The following is a 20,473-nucleotide window of genomic DNA, read 5'->3' as shown; positions in this document are numbered from 1 at the left end:
GATGCTTAAAGTCCAAGGAAAGATATAGTGCGCATTTAATTCATCTAAACGAATGCGGAAAGGTTCGGAAAGCTCAAATCTTACTTTCAGTGGCCTTTACGGCCACCGTAAACTACCGTAAACTCTGCTGAAATATTTCCCAAACTTTAATACTTGTTTCCGTCATTCGTAAAGTTTGCTTAAATATTCGATTTCGTGCAGTGTCACCACGAGATGTTCGTAAAGAATGGCCGGAAGAGGGGTCTGGAGTCTGTGGTGGTGTCAAGACCCAACCCAAAGGGACTTATCCGCTCATCACCACGAAATGATTTTGAGTGGCTTTTTCATTCCACTAAATATGTCGGCCAGAATTCTTTACTTTCAAAACACGTCTTAAAACCGTACACTTGGTTTTTTTTCATCGAAAGGATTTACAGTTTTTTGACATCTTTTAGATGTGAGAGGGCATACGTACGGACATATACAAACTGTACAGCTCTCTTAAGGAACCTACTGGCTGAGCTTCAAGGTAGATATCATACCAGGCCAAGTAAATAACAAAGAAAGCATCAAACAATGGCAACGGCTTATAGCCATTGCTGTAAAACATCTTGTTCGGCGATGTCGGGTACAAATTACAGTAAACACTCCTTTAAGCCGGCGTCACAATTCATGCGAGCATCGGCCGATTTTGTAGATCGCCGGAAGCTCGCCGAATTTCACATTCGTCCGAGCGTCGACCGTAATTTTCACTGAAAACCTGCCCCGTCACAAATTGAACAGAGCTCGGGCGACGTCCGTCGAACGCTAATAATCATAAATCCCACATAAGACGGTACCATCTCTTGGACACGGACGAAGTCAGAATCAAATGGCCTGGTAACAATCTCAAATTTGGACCAACTTTACTTTCTGAGTTGTGGCAAATCTGTAGGGCACAAGTGAAGTAGGTGGGCACACTGAAAATAATCACATAGAGAGGAATTTTGTTATAGACCAATCAAAATACAAGTGCAGGAGCCACAAAGTCAACAGATCAGTCGTTTAACCCGGATCCAAAAATTTTCACCAAATAGAAATCGACCGAAGCTCGGGCGAACGCCGTCCGAGCTTCGACCGACCGTTGACAAGCCTATCGACGCCCTGCCGACGCCTGGGGCGTGCCTCGGCAGACAAACATAGATCTATAATGACTCAGTGGACTTTCAACTAGTCATTTTGTGGAGAAAAAACTCAGGAAGTGAAGTCAAACCTCAAAAGTCAAGCCCCAGTTCATTAATGTACAAATTGAAACATCCAAACCAATACCAAAATAGAAACAAGAAGCATTGTCTTCGGTGTCAACATTTTATTTATAATTTTTTTTTTTTAATGAAAATTTAACTTTGCATTGAATTGTCTTTCATTAGAAAAGTTTGGCAGCATTCTTCGACAAGTTGAAATTAGTATTAGTTAATATTACAGTATCATTTATCATCTTATGTTATAAACCAAACTGTCGTTTCCTTTTATCTATAAACAAGAAGGAATTCGGCCGAGGCCCGTCCAAGCTCCCATCAACACCTGCACAACGCTCGCCCGAAGCACGCCTTACTTTTCATGAGTCGGCCGGAACACTGACGACGGTCGTCCGATTATTGTTCAAGGCCCGTGCGAGGCTCGCACGAGGCCGAAGAGTTCGGGCGACCTCCAACCGACCAAAAATCGGGTCTAAAATCCTCGGATGCCCGCCCGAATATTGGCCGAGCACTGGGCGTTGCTCGGGCGAGCTACGGGCAAACTGTTGACGAGCTATGCGAGTTAAAAAATTGTCGCCGAGGCCTCGCTGAATTTAAGCGCAGCTTCCAGTGACACGCGAACGTCGGCCGATCTCCGAAAATTCGCCCGAAGCCCGTAGAATCGACAGGACGTCGGCCGTACTTCGCCCGAAAATCGCCATTTGGAGCTCGCCGACAATTGTCGGCCGAGCTAATTTCTTGATTTGTGACGGGGGCTTTAGAAAGCCATAAAAATGTTAAAACGTCATTAAAACGGCATTTCTTTGTATAATATGTTGCTAACCTAAATGTCACAACCGTCTCATTTAAATAGTCACGGATGTTACTGAATTTAGCGACAGGCATAGCCCGCCATACACAGAGCACAGGAACAGGGGCAATCTGACTTGATCTGTCAGAGGGCCTGGCTGCCGACTGGCTGGTTTCACCAGACAACCAACCATTCTCGGAACTAAATTGTTACGTTTTACTAACTTTTAGGCTGCTTTTTGAAGTTTTCATGTCCTCTCATGAGGCGACACTTTTCAGGGGGTGGAATCTCGCGCGTGGCTATAATCTCTCCCAAGCGATCAACTAAAACATGACAGGTGTTGTGGCAAAATGAAGAAAGCACTGATGGTGTCCGTAATCTGGCTCATATCATGTCGTAAAGACTAGCGACAGCATTTTGAACATTCCATTGAGAAAGAGCCGATAACGTTACGCAATCTTTATGTTTCAGGCAGGGAAAGAGGCCTCAGCAACAGTAAAGGTAATCCAATGTTACTGACATGAAGTCTAACACCACCTCCCATGCTGTGTCTCCATTCACATATCTCAAGCGCAGAGGAGCACTTTTCAGATATATTTAGATACATTTTCGATCACAAACAGGGAACGGAGACAATCGTCTGAGTTTTCAGTTCGAAAGGTAAAAAAAGAGAACGCATCTTATCTCCAAGTAAAGTTATATGTGAGAAGAGAAACTTGTCTTCCTCCTCACATCTTCTTGAAGATTGAGTTCTTCTTTTATGTCAGTTCCTTTGTTGCCTCTGCAGTGAAGACATTCTTATCTTGATGAATTGGTAAGGAACAGAGACTGAGCAAGGATCCATTGAACGGTTTCATTATTTTCATCGGACAAATAGGGGGTCGTTGTGTAGGTGGAAATGGAAAAAAAACTTACAGTCACCAGCTCCACAGCCAACCAATGATAATGATACTAGTAATGATGTGTAGGTGGCATACATTGAATCACCTTCTGTAATCCTAGAGTAGATGCCCATGGAGTGTTTTAGCGCACTCATGTCATTGCCGTAATGTCAATAACCCTTCCATATATCCTAGCGGTGATAGCTATTCGCACACCTTTACTAAAAAGCTTTCTTTTTCTAATGCGCATTGTTGACATCTAAGCTCCCGATACTCGAGTGTTCCTCACCGCCCACCTCCTACTCCTAACCTTCCGTCTGATTGCCTTTATCGGAGAACAACACATTTTACAGCTAGCTTCATTTTCCATCGCCCTCACTTTACCGCACAATCGAAGTACGTTAAATGATTCACGTAAAGATAGATAACAACACTGGAAGGCTCAACTCTGAGCTGTTAATGGAAAGAGATAGCCTCTACCAGGCTTCCGTCGTATCGCTGGGAAAATAGTAGAAATCAGCCGAGGTACTCCGGTATACCTTACAGGGTAGGTCCGCTATACAGTAAACTTTTCACTGTATAGCGGACCTACCCTGTATACCGGAGTACCTCGGCTGATTTCTACTATTTTCCCAGCCATAGGACGGAAGCCTGGTAGAGGCAAGAGAACAGACGAGTTGCTCGAAATTTACGAGGGCACACCTGTTCACAAAATTTCATATCTTTGGACAGCTCACCCATTTTCAAAGCACGCCGGCGTTACTTAAACACAGCACAAGCTGATATAGGTCGTTTTGTAGTTACAGAAATGCCAGCTGGAATATGAAATTGGTGAAGACATTGCCGTCAGCAACATATAAAGGAAAGGAAAGTGATCTCGAACCAGTTTAGCTCAAATGAACTCAATGAACAGATGAGCTAATCTTCCACTGGTCGCGACAGAGAAGACAGACGCTATGTACTGTATTTACAGGTTCACTACCGGGGAAATTCACCTAGCTCTTTTCGACAAGCACAATGAACATTGGACCACGGCTTAAAGTCCCGTCCTAGGAGTGCGACCATTTCCGGTAGCGTGCATGTCGGGTGAGCGACACAGCCGGGATCGAACCCGGGGCTTCTAGCTCCAGAGGCAAGATCGCTAACCACTGGACTACGCACGCTACCATTATACATATGACCACACCTATTCGATTCCGTGGACATATCCATTCTCAATTTCGCACCCAAGATCCAAATCGGCATTGATTTGATTTGATTTGATTTGATTTGACTGTAGGAAAGTACAGCCAGGACTACCCAACTAGCCGAAGGCTATTACAAAGGGTTAGCCCTTTGATGCGAATGAGTTCTTCATGTTGTTTGTGAAGAAAGTAGCTAATAAGTAGCAAAGACAAATTTCAGCGATTAGACATCCCTCGCGCAAGAGAAGATCGGGTGACCCTTGATATACCCGAGAGGTCGAAATGGGATTTTACATATTCTTTATGACCTGGACCATTTTCATTAAGCATTGACATATCCACATATGGCCATTTAGTCTTTGTAGGGATATTTCATATACGTTTTAGGTACCTATTTGATTGCACTGTGGGCTTGATATTTAGAAATCCCCGAACCAAGTCATTATGCTGATGTTGTCAATATAACTAGTTATGTAAGCGCTGTGAAGACGTAAGGTTAGGTGTGTATGTTGAAAAGGGTGGGTGTTCTAACTCCCATTTATCGAGCAGGCCAGAGGCCTGTTAAACAAGGCTTAAGTGTGGATCAAAGGGGCTTACCATTTGCCTACAGCCGCTCACTTTACCTCCCACCAACTGCCAGGACCTGAAGGCTAGTCTCTGAAATCTTTACCACCTTTAACCTCTCTAAATACATTGAACGGTAGTTACACATGAAAAATGTCCTCATCACAATTTAGAAGGAACTTTTAATGGTCAAGTCTCTTTATCACACGTAGTTGAATGCAGATATATGATAAGAGTACATAGTATACGTATAAGTGAAATTGAGGGCGTATGGAAAACACATACACAAATAGCCAGATATCTATCTGTGTTCCAAAAGTCTTGCTCCTGCTGTCTAAGGTATGTCCTAACAAAGGCTATCCTACTCCTACATTTTTGTCAGTGATGATAAGAACTATCACACTTTCTGAAAGCTAAGAAGATGTTACTGGAGTGTCGTGGGTGATTCCGATTAAGACATAGCGGACACGTACATATAGATAGACGTCTCCTTAATTACATGACGACTTCACACGTCCCGATCTTGCCGTTGGGTTTCGCGACACACCACCCTTCGAAACAGGGGCATCTCCAGAAGGTGCGTATCCCCGGGAACGGGTAGCGCATCCGGTTGGTGGCGGTGTGGCACGGGTCTCCCACCGCCCCCAGCGGCTTGCACACCCTGACGGGAGTGTAGGGGTTGAGTGGCGAACAGCAAGCCGGTCTTCCCTTCCCCTCCATACAGTCTTCGTCCGACCGACAGGCCTAAAGAAGATGGAAATGAAATTATATGCAGTTCCAGAGCAAGCTGCTTGGGAGCCCAGACCGACACCACTTCTTTATTACATCACAAGCTATCTGCCACCCAAAAATCAAGACAATAGCACATCCAGGTCAAAAGATACAAAAACTGAAGTTCTGCTGCAGTACCAAGGTCACATACCAGGGGGCCCAAAATCGACCCTGAATTTCGGCTTCCCAACACCCGCCTACATACCAAATATCATCGTAATCGATCAAGAGGCTCTTGAGTTATTCTGACTAGACAAACAAACAGACAAACAGACAGACACACCCAAAACAATATCTCCATTTTTCATGGAGATAAAAATTGACGAAAGAAACTCTGGGTATGTCTTTGAAAACCACGACTTTGGTATCCGTTTCATTATGGATTCATTATGGTGCCCTGGTATTCATTCATTACAGCTATGGGAGAAAGTGAGTGAGAGTGATGGTGTCATGACCAACAAAGTTTGCTGTCTCATCTTTGACCAGTTAAGTCCTCACTTGACCAGTTGACAGAAAATCACCGGGCCCACTCAATCTCAGCAGTAACGAGGCCCATAGGTGCACTTTTACTTAAGTTAGCGTTAAAGCAGAAACCCTTGCCCCATCAACCACAGCATCACACCCTCTGGAGCCATTGTGTTATCACCCCTCGCCTTCACGGTGTGCAAGAGGTGGTTTCAAAAGTTGAGAGAATCTGCTCATACAGACGCTGATCTGTCCCATCGGTAATCAAAGCTGATAAATATCGTACACCTTTGCCCTAGGTACACTCTTGAAAGAGTACGCCATTTCTGAATGACACTCTCAACTGATCAACTCGGGTTTGAAGTCCTTTGAGACTCTCAGGTGATGACTACATATGTTTCAACAAAGTCCGAAAACAGGAAAGATGGGTGTTACATATTGCATATAGGTCAGCAAGTTTCCTTGCTGTTTCTGTAGCAGCGTACCATTTCAAAGGGAAGTGTTGCCAGCCCTTCATATCTAACGTACTCGAGGCACCTCTTCGAATACAGGACCCCCTTCCGAAAGATGATGTAGCACCAACCGAGATGTCCTGTCCCAGAATTTGGAAAGGGGTCTACCAGTTACCAGCTTATTAGAACCAGCAGATCAACCGTGAGACTGCTACAAGGTGCTCGTCAAATGCACACATGCTTAGAGTATCCGCTGTTAGAATCCACCAAGTACAGGTGTGTTACGTGACAACTGCCTGCTTGCTTGCCTGTCTAGACTCTGGTAGATACAGTACACAAGGAACTTAAACCCAACTATGGAGATAAGCTCACTGCAGTATACTGACTGTCAAAGTTGCAGTGACAATGGGCATTTTGCCAGTGATGATCACACAAGGCGGCTCGGTCAGTCAACTTAATTTTGCTGTTTACAGAATGTCTTAAGCGGGAATGAACAAGATGGGCATTAGGCAAATAGACTCAAGGGTGTTAGGATAACCCGAGCAATGCAGGACGCCTTGATGTTTTAATTGCAGTGGTGAAGAATGCCACAACTTTGATGAAAATAACAGCTCCCGTGGGTAGCATGCCATTATCGCTAACGTGGTCCAGTGCCTTGGTGAAGTCTTTCAACTTCATCTCTAGATCAGCTCCTGGTTGTGCCACTGGAGTTGTTGAATATCTACTTGACGTTGACTCAGAGGTAGACAGAGTTCACTTTGCCACGGTGTTCTTTAATTTCTTCTGGGCAGGGAGTAGGAAGATAATCTTCAAAGAAAGAGTTGTTGCTGGTGTCGCCTTTTTCAGCTGTTGCACAGGTATGGTCAACTTTTACCTGACACACTAAATACGGTCACAAAAGTTATTTCAAGAATTCTTGGATAGCATTATTGCACCAAAAGCAACATGCAACGTCGAGTCGTAGACTGACAGTGATATAGTTGAGACATGAACCTTCTGACGTGTGAAGAGCTTGGTTTTAATCGTTGTCTCAGCCTTAGTGATGATCACAGATTTTTGAACGTAAACTGTGAAAATTCATAAGCTTTATGAATCAATACTTTTTTTTTACTTCGGTTTTTGACAGACAAGGACGACGTGGCACTTCACTCAAGTTTTTATAACTTATATTAACAGTGCCACGTACAGATAACAACATAACCAGGGCGAAGTGAGGAAAGCCGTGTTAATTAAGTGCCTTTCCCAAGGGCACAACATCGGTGGCGTCAGGGGGATTCGAACTCGGGACCTCTTGGTTCTGAGTCGAACACCCTGCCGTTACGCCACACGACCCCACGAATCAATACTGCTGTTGCACTCACCGGCTCTGGACAAATAAAAGTGCTCGTGGGAAGAGTGGGAGGACTACGTCTTTAGAGGCAACACAATGGGAAGACGTGGGAATCTTGAGACGTTCGCGGTGGTTTTGCTTTCCCGTTAACCTCTCCATCAATGTCCGTAGCTAGGATTTTGTTTTGGGGGGTTCTTTGGTACTATCAGAGGGACCAGCGAGCACTGCAGGCGCGAGACGAGCGCCGTAGGCGCGAGCTTTCTAGGGGGTCCAGGGGCATGCTCCCCTGGAAAATTTGAGAATTGAACCTTCTGAAATGGCAAAATCAGAGACAAAGGGAACAGCCCCGCTGGTGATACTAGTACAAAAAGTCTGCCATGTAAAAAGAACAAAATCTTGGACATTAATCATTAAAAAGTGGACTTTTCAAGCATATGGGGTTTTTTCTTCCGACCCCTCCGAACCCCCCCTGGCTACGGGCATGGCCATTGCGAATTCACGACACAGCGGTCCAATACATCACAGTTGTACTACAGAGTTGCTCCAACCGCGAACTTGAAACACCGCGAAAATACCCTAGCTTTTCTCTCCCTATCTCGAAATGAAGTCCGCGAAAAGTGATCACTCGTTGCATTCAGCGCCTTTAGCCGGGGTGTCACGCAGACCTCAAGCTCACAACAGAGAGGTCGTCAACCCCCCTTAGCCACGGTTATATCACAGTTCATGTGTTTGTAGCAAGGGAGGAAGTGTGCGTGCAAAACACTTAACCTGTCATTACATGGGGGTGAACGACTTAATCTACGTCAGTAAGGTGCCAGCAACAACGGTCGTGCTAATCGTTATCCACTCCATAGCCATATTTAGTTTTAACCAGAGTGGGGTGCGCTCTAAGTAAGGTTCTTTTAAAGGTCATTCACAACACTGCTGTCAGACTCCGCTCTCTGCGTAGTTAGTGGCATCGTGTGGCGCAATCGGTAGGGTGTTTCGCCCACAACCGAGAGGTCCCGGGTTCGAAACCACCGATATGCTCCGATGTTGTACCCTTGGGAAAGGCACTTTACACGACTTTCCTCACTTCACTCAGGTGTAAATGAATACTTAGCTTCGGTTAGGGACGTCCCTCGGATAGGACGTTAAATGGAGGTCCCGTGTTTGAGGAGAGTCACACCTCGAGTACGTTAAAGAACCCACCGCACTTATCGAAAAGAGTAGGGATCCTTCCCGGTGGTTCAAAACCTACAGTCCTATGGCCGCACCTGGGTTTACAAACACACTGGGTTTACCCTTAATAATAGCCCACGGCTAGTTGGGTAACCCTGGCATGTACATGCTGAACCAATAAATAAATAAATCTCTGCGTAGTTCTGGTAGTGTATCGATGAGCAGTGCATACTCTACCAGACTAACCACGCCGGCTATAGGGAGAATATTTGCCGGGAGAGTTTGGCCGCCGGAGGGTTTGATTTGTTAGCCTCTACCAGGCTCCGCGGATCGCTGGGAAAATAGTAGAAATTGGCCAAATAGAATTTGCAGGCGCGGGGGAAATATTAACTTTACCGTGGACTGACTCTGCTGGCAAGTCATTCCTCTTTTTGCCGAATTCTACGATCCATACCCCCCGTAGGAAGGCCTGGTGGAGGCTAAGCAATGCAGAGGACCTTGACATAAAGCCCCCTCTCACTGGACCCGCGGCACGCTGGCGGCGTCGCTGCGGCCGATCGGATTGACAAAGCACTCAACGAATTTCGACAAAAAACGAATCTTTTTAAGCTTTGTGTGTTTTGTTGTCTTTTTGGTCATACTTGTACGTTATGAATAATATTCCCATTATATAGTCAAGGGTAACACAAATTCAGTTTAGGACGCAGCGACGCCGCCAACGTGCCGCGGATCCAGTGAGAGGGGGGTTTTAGAACTAACGGAGAATTATCCCAGCTTGTGTTGAGTTGTGAAGAAGTTGCTTCCCTAATGCCTTCCAAAGTACAAGACTACTTTTCTTCTCACAACGTAAATCCCATCTCGATCATTCTGTACCTAATATTGATAATAGTGCAATTTTCTTGGAATTTCGCGTCTTGACAGGCCCCCAACCCAGCAATTCCTGTTGATCGTGTAATCATCCTACTATCAGGCGTTATTCTGTCTGACATCTTTTGATAGCAGTACAATTTTCTCAGAATCAGACGTCAAGTGTATACCAACATATCGCATTTTCCAAGTAGAACACGAATGCAGAGGTTGAATGCTTTCTTGTGTTTTGTTGGGGATATTGGGGACAAGATATACTATAAAAACAATTACTGCGTTGACTGTTCAATTTGCAACAAAAAAACGATCTTATTTCCCTTGCGCATGAAAAATGTATGTGATCAGGATAAAAATAATCAGAAAACATACTGACAAGTACTGGAAGTCCAAGAAGCAAAATTAAACCAGACCAGCCGTTTGCTGCTTAGGAGAGACACTGGATATTACAGACGCACGATAGACGACCATTCTATCAGACACAACCATGTAGCCTGGGTGCCAACCGAATACTACTGGGAAAAATTGATTCTTTTCAAGGTAGCGAGCGTAGGAGCCCCGGTAGTAATCGGATGGCACCCAGGCTAACAGCCATGTGTACTACTGCTACATCATTTGTACTTTTCACCACCGAACCGTCAGTTCCGTAAGAAAAGGACATCCTTCAACAGGTGGCTAGACAAACGGAGGTTCCTGTCGGGTATGGCTGCATTTATTCATCTCGAATAAATACAAATTTCTAACTAGACATCTAAACGCGACAAAGAGAAATCGTTACTACTACTGCATACAATCTAACAATAACGAACTGTATCAGATTTGTACGTCATTGACTTCTAAAAACAGGGAAAAAGAATCTGTGCTTTCGTAAGTCCTACGCTACCTTGTTGATTTTTGACGTTACAGTGGCTGTTCCATCCATCTATGATACCGAAAGGGCAGAAGAGAATCTACTGATGTACCAATAACCACGATCTGACTTTTTACACGTTTCCAGGATAAGTAATGTGCTGAAAACTGGGAATGTGTAAAAAGTATGTCTATGTCCTGGCCATCGTGGTTTTCGGTACATCGGAGAAATGCGCTGAAGACATGCGGGAAGATGACTTACGCCTGTGATGATGATGGCCCTTATTGTGGGGATGACGGCCCAGGCTGCTAGTAACAGAATGACGGTAAAGCGAATCATCTGGTTGCCTTTAGCTTCCCTCTTCCAGCCCAGGCGCGTTACCTCCGCAGTGTGCATCACAGAAGGTCTTTGTACCAGTTTTGAGACGAGCGCGCACAACGCCCTTGCTATGCCCTGTGGGTTCCGGGGGAAACAGAAACCATCTATCTTACAATAATTGCGGAAATGCGCGATAACTGACAGGTTTCTCCCCACGTTTCCTGTCGCACGCCCAAACTGAAACGCGTATCTCTCGTGCTTGATTCTTCTTCAATGGCGTCAAGTACTGCTTTTTAGAGACCTTCTGGAAAAGTACTTTTTCCTGTTCATATTGAACGATTAGTTTTCCTATCGGTGTCAGAAAATTAATTATTAAGTAGCTATGGGTAAAAAATACCTACTTTATGCAAAAGGCTCTTCTGCAATGGCGTCAAACACTGCTTTTTTTAGACCCTTTGTAAAAGTACTTTTTCCTATTCATATTGGAGTATTAGTTTTCCTATCGGTGTCAGAAAATTAATTATTAAGCAGCTACAGGTGAAAAACACCTACTTTATGCAAAAGGCTCTTTTTTGTTACCTTCATGAAAACGGGGGTATTGTCTTCTGTCTGTCTGTCTGTCTGCCTGTCCGTTTGTTTGTTTGTTTGTTTGTTTGCCCGATATGTGTTCAGGCGCATGTAATGTGTAAAATTGACATGCTTTTTATACATTTTGTCAAGAAATTTATAAACAAAATCTCAACATTTCACGGGGTACGAGATCTTAGATATCTTGATCTTTTCTGTGAACTTTTTTCCGTGGGAGTTTTTTTTCATTTCTCGGCGCATTGACTGATTCTGTGTGTCCTTTAGTAAGATATTCTAATGTTCTTGATGTAAGCTTCTCAATGATTTTAATTCGTAAATTCCTTCCACGCTTCTATTTTGCTGTTGTTTCATTGTAGTTAGACCAGTGTCCATAGCAGTCACGTACTTTTTTTCTTCAAATTTTGTAGCTTCTTTGGTAGTCCACGTTGGACGCAACAGAAGGCTTAAAAACAGTTTTTGGTGCATAACTGCTCGATATATTTCAATTTCCCTGTGATAAAGTACAAAGATATTTCTATAAAATTTCGCAGAGACTTGATAGTGATGTGCATTGTTCCATCAGACCGAGGTCTTGATACTTTTAGACTAAAGATGTTAAACTTCGTTTGGTGGGGGAGGGCGATACATCACATTAACTTGCTTATGTCGGCTCTTTTACTTGGCTACTCGTTGATCTTCGCGTATTTTCACTGCTCACGACAGTGGGGTTAATTGTCGAATATGCCAGTACCGTGTTTATAGACTAAATCATACAGATATCACCACATATCCACACATGAAGGCCATATCACTACCTGCAGGATACACACACATCTTTTCTGTGAAGACAAGTACAAATATAAGCGCGTGTTTTATGCCTCAGATTGTATGAACAAAGCTAGAGCGGTCCAGAGCAAACAAAACAATTCAAAAGCGCCGGGAGCTGCGCTTCCCTCCGTAATCCTTTCTCTACTATCTCCAGTTAACAGTTGTCAGGTCCCAACACAGCCACAAATTCAACCTGGTCAACGGATTTGTTGGCATCAACCAAATGCCATTTACTATGACTCCACTAGAGGAAAATAAGTGAGCGTATAAAACGCTCAAGCGATTTCTTTGGAAATTCTGTCGCATGACTTGACATCGGAGTGTGTGCTATCTATTTCGCAGTACAAATAGGTCGGAGGTGCGAGTGCTTCGGCGGCGAGAAGGGACACAACGGGCGGCGATACTCGGAATGACCGACGGAGCCGCTGGTCGAATCTGCGGAATGAGATAAGGGAAGTAAGGCCACACCATCTTAATTTTATGGATGACATCCGCGCGCGCATTGATTTTCGTCCGTTCTCCAAAAAAAAAAATCACCTCAGAAGAGGCTCCGAAATTTTGTTCATGATATGACAATACTATCATTGTACACGTCTGTATTAAACTGAATGATATTATCTCTGGCTGGGTTGCCTACAGAGTTTGATGTTTTGCTCTGACTGAAGGCGTGATGTTGTGTACACAGCCGAACACATTTTGTTTTTTTCTTTGAACGGCCAAATGTTACATATGGGTCTTTAAACCAGGCATCATCCATGTTAAAAGCACTTTGATATGAGCTAATTCTAACAAATAAAGACTTGTTTGTTTGTTTGTTACACTGTGTTCTGTGGTTTAATTTGCAATTCCAGCTGTGTAGTCCTCCGGTTCATCACTTTTTTTTTGCTAGATATTTTTTTTCGCCCTCTCGCATTAGTTTTGGGGTATCCAGAGGATGTCATCCATAAAATTAAGATGGTATGGCCTAACTGCCAGAGAATTGTTTGCCCACCACTGGTCACTTATCGTGGTTGTTGCCCTTTTGCCGGCTGCGGTGTGTCCCCTCCCACGCACGCCGACTTGAATGTCATCTGATACATTTAGACAACTCGGAAGGATGTAGGCGATGAGAGGAGTTGAGTGTGAGGTAGCGGGGGCGTCGAGGCAAGTGGTTAGCATGGCTCGTGATTCATTTTGAAGTTTCAATCCTTATAACGTTACAAGCTGTACTAGTATCAATCCCCTGGGCAACAACAGTAGGCATAAGACGCGTATATCATTTAGTATGTGCCATAGTGATGTGGCGTCTTCAATATGGGGTACTTTTGGTCTACCTTTGCAAAAGAAAAAAAAATATAGATTTTCCTCATTAGCTATGCAAATTAAGTCCAAATTAGCATAATTTGCACTTCGTTGTGTACACCTCTGTCTAAGCTACCCGCATACTAAATATCATGGAAATCTGTCGTTCCTTTGTTCAGTTATTCTCCTTAGAAGATTTTCACAATAACGCCCCTGCAGTTCCAAAGCAAGCTGCTAGGGAGCCCAAACCCACACCACTTCTTCATTACAAGCTATCTGCCACCAAAAAATCAAGACCATAGCACGTCCAGGTCAAGAGATACAAAAATGGAATTTCTGCTGCCCACATACCAAATATCATCGTAATCCATGAAGAGGTTCTTGAGTTATGCTGACTACAGTAGTCCGGAAACACAAACAGACAAACAGACAGGCAAACAGACAGACACACAGACACACCCAAAACTATATCTCCATTTTTCATGGAGATAACCATCAAATTTGTTTCTACCCAAATAATGTTGAATGCTAACCCTCGGTATGGTGATTTTTTCCCCACAGATCGTAATTCACATCTGAGGGTCACATCGGATACGTATAATCAAGTCAGTGTCCTACGAAACGTTACCATGTAATATTGTTGAAAGCATTTCTGTCAACCAATTTGTAGACCCTGCTGCTTGACATACAAGGAGTAAAGTACCTATGCTGCGGACAGAATTTGTCTATCATGTCTATGATTGAGCCCTAGTTTGCGAGCAGACCGAAATGATGATGTGGGGACATACCCACACAGCTCAAACATTCAAACATCCAACACAGTGGGTTCACAATACGCTGTAACTGTTGCAATTTGCTCACTTTAGCGACACTGTCAGTTAACGCTACATGTATGTAGACCACTCGTAGATCGTTTGGCATATGTCGTCCGCCTCAGGCCCATCTCTGCTGCAGTATGACCGGACCGTCTGCCCCTGTTCCCGTCTGGCTCCCTCAGATAGGACGAGGTTGGGTCGCACACATCACCTCCACAGACTGTTTTTCATTCATAAAGTTTTCCAGCATTCACTCTGTGTCGGAATCCACTTAACGACCCCCGTTCCACTACTAGATCGCTGTGACCTAAACTGTGTTTGTTACATTGAAGATATGTCACCTAAATTGTGTTTTTCATCTCCATGAAAAAAAGACTTTTTCATGGGGATAGTTATGCGTGCGTTTGCGTGTGTGTTATTCTGTATGTTTGTGTCACCGGATGCTTAAAATCGGCATAACTGAAGAACGTGTAGATGGATTGTAATGATATTTAGTATGTGGGTAGGTGCTGGGAGGAGAAAGGTCAAGGTCAATTTTGGGCCCCCATGTATGTGTCACTGGAACTGCAATGGCGTATTTGTACAAATCTTCCAAGGAGAATAACTGAAGAAAGAAACGACAGATTTTCATGTTATTTGGTACGCAGCTGGGTTGGACAAGGATGTACAAACTGCAATGCTAATTATGAAAATTGGGACTGAATTTGCATAAGTAATGAGGAGTAATGAGGAATATCTACTCCATTGTAGGTATGTGCTTTGAGGTCGCACCTGTCACATCTGTTAGTCTCTTATCTAGGTCGTGTCCGCGTGGTGTAGAGGTCTGCGCACTCTGCCTCTCACCACATCTGGTTCAAATTCCGTGGAGCCAGCGGCCCGAGTTCGCGCCCGGGCCTGGACATGACTGGAAAAGATGCGCATCGTCCTATCGGATGAGGACGTAAAGACGGCGGCCCCGTGTATGAGGGAGCTTTAGGGCGTCAAACCTCTGCACATAAAAGAACCCAACACACTTATCGAGAAGAGTAGGGGGGACCCGGTGTGGTTGGCCAAAAACGCGAGTCGTGGCGAAGCCGCATTGTATTACTACTATAGCTAGCTACTTGAAAAAGCATTATGCTTCACCTCATTGAGGATGCCTGCTTTACCGTATACCGTTTACCTTACCTAGGTCAACTTCCCCAGGTCCCAACAGCCGGTGGTCATACAACAAATGGGTACACTACCAAACTTGTGTACTTGTTTCTATTATGCGGATACCCTCGGGCACATAAAACAAAACAACCAGCAGCAACAACAAATAACTAGTTACCTTTAAAATATGTCACCTAATTTGTGTTTGTTACCTTTGAAACATGTCACCTAAATTGTGTTTGTTACCTTTAGAATGTGTCACCTAAATTGTGTTTGTTACCTTTAAGATATGTCACTGATTGAAGAATATTCTAGTAACTGACCTAAATTTGATTTATGCAACCGTTTATGTCATAATTGGATTATCATGCAAAATGTAAAACTATGATTGAAAAGACAGCAAAACACACAAAGCTTGAAAAGATTCGTTTTTTAACTCTGAAATTCGTTGAGCGATCTGTAAAATTTTAGGTCGCAGCACGGTGTCGGCGAGGTCGCCGCCCTATAGTGGAATGGGGGTTCTGTTAGTACATAAATGTTCGCGGTGGTTTTGTGTTCGCGGTTTTCGCGGTGAACTTTCGGCGCGAACTTAAAATCACCGCGAAACTTTTTGCCCACCTATGACTGTAGCACTACTATTGTTTCATACGCGAACTTGAAACCACCGCGAACACGCCATTTTCTGCCACCGAGAAATAAAAACCACGCGAACTTAAATGCATTTACAGTATTGCCCAACAAGAGTGACAAACTCCCTGCGTGAGTGAAAACGCCTTTGGAAATGAATAATAGGAAAACGTTGTGTAAAAGGTTCATATTGATATCACCAATGGCTCTTACATGTTACGCCTACTTACCTGCGTAAGGCAAAGCTTTTGACGTCATGAGAGAGGACTTTGCTTGAAATATCAAATCATCTTTTAATAAGTGGCTACGTTTATTGCGTATCGATCATCGTACTTGTCGATTAAATTCTGTTTTTAGACTAAATATTTCTTTCACTACGGTGATATACTTGTCAGGGAAAAGAAAGTATGAGGCGGTACGTAAGAATTCCTATCCAAGTACTCCGATTGCGTGAATGCATAAAAGTACATTTTGTTTGGTAACATAACGGTAACACCTGTCTCTGTATCCAAGCCGTTAGTTAAAATCTTCCCACACCATAAGGTGTATAGGGCAGTGCCCATCCCCGTTTCATAGCCCGGGGGCCACACTGTGGTGCAATCACTGCAGCAGGAGGCTAGTTCACTGGCAGTGAAGTGTGTTTAACTTCCATACTGTTTCATAAGTATGTACCATTCTTATAAAGTCTTTGGTATGACTCAATGCGCCTCTTGTCCAGATGTGGTAAGTAACAGAAGCGCAGACCACTACACGTGACAGGGACACCCCATCCGAGCCGTTACCCACCTGCTAATTATAGGATTTCTGTACATCATTTCTGACAACATGGCGTAATTTAAAAAAAAATGTATTGACATCGGAGATCCAACAGGAGAAGAAACTCAGCCTGACTCACACTAGCCTGGAAACCATACCCTCGGTGGCTCCCCGATATCTCTACGGCGCTGGGAGTGACCCCCGCCCGCCCGGCCTTGGAGTAGGGTGGCAGCGGAAGTAGGGTGGCAGCCGAAGTAAAAAGGCTATCAGAAACGGTTCAATAAAGCAGACTGGGCTCGGTAAAACGCCCCTAAGCTGACCCCTAGAGACTGGGACCAGGCTAGACTCACACCCGCTTTTTAACCTGACCACCCCCTGAGAAGTGTAGTAGTCCACCTGTTAATCAAGATGGCGGCGACAGAAAGTCCCGGGACGGCGAAGTTCCGCAGTAGATCGGCCCCCATACACCTACTCAGGGCCAGGAAGAGACAGTCCCCGGAGCTTCTGCCAGAGTTCGAGCTGTCCTTAAAGCCAGGCGACAAAAATGCGCGTGTTTTGGAGCGTATGCTGACCAAGACGACTCTGTCAACACAGCGGGCCTCCCACTACAATGTGATGAGTAAGTCCGAAAACACACCTTCACTTGAGTTGTGTTTCTTTAACCTAAATGCTTTTGGTTTAACCGACAGTTTTTGTCATCCATGTCATCAATGCACCTGACGTCAAGTGTTTTCTATCACATTTTTATCTTTCTTTTTCTCCGTTCCGTGTCATGTCGATCTTGTATTACTGGTTTTTCATTGTTGACTTCTGGTAGCCATCGACGGTGCGGAACGCGTCGTTCTATTCATGCTCCTTAGTTACCGTTGCTAGGGGGGAGGGGGGCGCACAGGGAGACTTTTCATTGCTCACTTTGGCTGGTTGCGCTTGCCGGAAAAACGTCCCCGCGACACTTGGTTAGTTAAATCATTAAAGTATAGTGCATTTTACCTATTTTGTGGCTTTCAGAACTCGTGATTAACAAGGTTTTGCAGCTGTAAACTTCTAGCGCGGCCCAATCCATAACTTATCGTGTTAACGTAAACTTATTATAATTTGTCCTAAAGTCCTGCTATTTACGCACAACATAACGTTACAATACAGCAAAAAGTGAAGGATAAAAGTTAAGATGTGTGCTATCCAAAAATGAGCAGTTGTAGACCCACAGGGTTAAGTCTCCCCATGCTATCACCCAAACCACCTGTTAAGTTAATTCTCACTTGACCACCTGTTAAGTTTCACATGGCCACCTCAATTTTCCCCAATATTTAAATTTTTCCACAAAATCAATTGATGTTACTGGTTGAAGATGTATAGATTTTTTCCTGCATTTTTTCATTGTGATACCTTTCCATATTCCTGATGCCACATAGAGAGAAACTACAACCAAACCTTTATTACTACAAGTAACCACCTCTACACAAGGACCACCTGGCCAACGCGACCACTTTTTGGTCATTCCTTAGATAATTTTTCCCATTGATAAAACATCAAGAATCCTATATATAGTGCCCACCTGTCCACATAGACCAGATTTTATCATTCCCCTGGGTGGTCTTCTTGGGCAGTAGCTGTATTGAGTCTGCCCAACACTTTGAGAAAGATGTAACGTTATAGGCACCCAGAGCAATTTATGAAGCTTGAAAACTGGAAATATTCTAGTTGCTGTAATCTTTATGAAATTGACATTTAATGCCACTGTTTACCACATTTGCGTGCAGATTTCTTATCAAAAGTGCTCAAAAGCGGCACAAAAATAAGCTACATGGTGATCTTTTAGTTTCACACGCCTAGTGTAAATAGACCGATACCATAGCCCCGCCCACCTCCGTTAAAACGTAGAAATGCAAAATTAAAACATAGATATGCAAATAGTTGATGGACATGCAGTCACTCTCTCATTGGTCGAACCGCTAATTGTGATGGACAGTCAGGATCAGTGTATAAGGGCTTGGATTCTCTATCAGTTCTCACCACACAACGACATCGTATCTTTGTTCCTTTAATTATAATGTCGATATGTAATGGTATAGTTTTATCGAATGCGAATTACTATGCGTAGAAATGAATAGAAATGTGAGTTTTTTAATTCAAGTTTCAAGCCTTATAAAATGCTCTGGTTGCCTTTAATGTTGCATGTCCATTTTGTTTCCCCAGCTGTAGGTACAGATGTCCTGAACACCATGCTGAGACGAGCCCATGCAGAGAAGGAGGAGGCTGTGAGACAGGCGATAGCCGAGGCCGAGGCGAGGGCAGCGCGGGAACTGAAAGAGGCACTCGATGAGGCATTGAGGGAGGCAGCGGAGTCAAAGAGAAAAGCTTTAGATGAACAAAAACAGGTGATTGATGTGTAACAATAAACTCTGGGCATTTTTGTGACCATAATTAAATGCATCCAGAGCATTTTATGAGGCTTGAAACTTGAATAAAAAAACTCAATTTCTAGTCATCCCTACACATAACACTATACCATTACATATCGACATTAAAGGAGTAAAGATACGATGTCGTTGTGTGGTGAGAACTGATAGAAAATCCAAGCCCTAATAGACTGACCCTGACTGTCCATCACAATTAGCGGTTCGACCAATGAGAGAGTGACTGTATGTCCATCAAATACTTGCATTTTTATGTTTTAATTTTGCATTTGTACGTCTTTTCACATTGGCATATTTACCAATGAATCCCGTATGTTTCCCAACACAGTACTACGAGCAGCTGGCCCAGCGTGTTGCCGAGGCCAGGGACAAACTGGAGGCTGAGAGGATAGCCAGCCTCACCAAGAAGATGCAGAGAGAGAAGGAGGAGGCGCTCAAGGAAGCATGGGCCAAGGCAGAGGTCATCAAGAATGAGGTAAGACATCGAGAGTGAAAACATCCATTCAGTTCCTGATGCAGTGGGGAATATACAAGGGGGGGTGGGGTGTCTGTTGAGAAAGACATACAAAATATCAAGTACCTAAAAGAATAGCACCAAAATAATGAACATCACATGACATCCAGTTTTGAAGCTAGACTGACTACTACAAAACAGACAAAGGCAGATAACACATTTAACACTTTTCTCTAAATCCAAACTTTCTAAACATATTATAAAGTATTATCAAGGGTGTCCAGAGCGTATTATCAGACTTAGAATTGAATCAGAAAGTCCAATTTCTAGTCATTCCTATATACATAGTAAGTTTCAATAACACTATACCATTACATATCGACATTCAAGGAGCAAAGATGCGATGTCGTTGTGTGGTGAGAACTGATAGAAAGTCCAAGCTCTAATAGACTGATCCTGACTGTCCATCACAATTAGCAGTGACCAATGAGAGAGTGACTGCATGTCAGTTAAATATTTGCATCTTTATGTTTTATAATTTTTTTTCTACGTTTTGATGGAGGTGGGTGGGGCTATGATATCGGTTTATTTACACTAGGCAGGTGAAACTAAAAGATCACCATGCAGCTTATTTTTGTGCCGCTTTTGATAAGAAATCCGCATGTAAATGTATTTAACAGCGGCATTAAATGTCAATTTCATAAAGATTACAGCAACTATAATATGTCCAGCTTTCAAGCGTCACAA

General features: G+C 43.7%; 1 protein-coding gene across 1 annotated transcript; it reads right to left on the bottom strand.

The window, feature by feature from the left end:
• Positions 1–4,931: 4,931 nt before the first annotated feature.
• LOC136427626 (prokineticin-2-like) lies at positions 4,932–11,084 on the bottom strand. Its single transcript, XM_066416610.1, has 2 exons — positions 10,791–11,084; positions 4,932–5,380 (listed from the first exon to the last, which is right to left on the bottom strand). Exons 1-2 carry the CDS (start codon positions 10,923–10,925, stop codon positions 5,132–5,134), a joined length of 384 nt encoding a protein of 127 aa, XP_066272707.1. The 5' UTR covers positions 10,926–11,084; the 3' UTR covers positions 4,932–5,131.
• Between the last annotated feature and the right edge of the window lie 9,389 nt (positions 11,085–20,473).

This window comes from Branchiostoma lanceolatum, chromosome 2 (genome assembly GCF_035083965.1).
Source record: "Branchiostoma lanceolatum isolate klBraLanc5 chromosome 2, klBraLanc5.hap2, whole genome shotgun sequence".
NCBI lineage: Eukaryota > Metazoa > Chordata > Leptocardii > Amphioxiformes > Branchiostomatidae > Branchiostoma > Branchiostoma lanceolatum.
The sequence above is the reverse complement of the archived record's forward strand: the minus strand, read 5'-3'. Positions and strand labels throughout refer to the sequence as shown.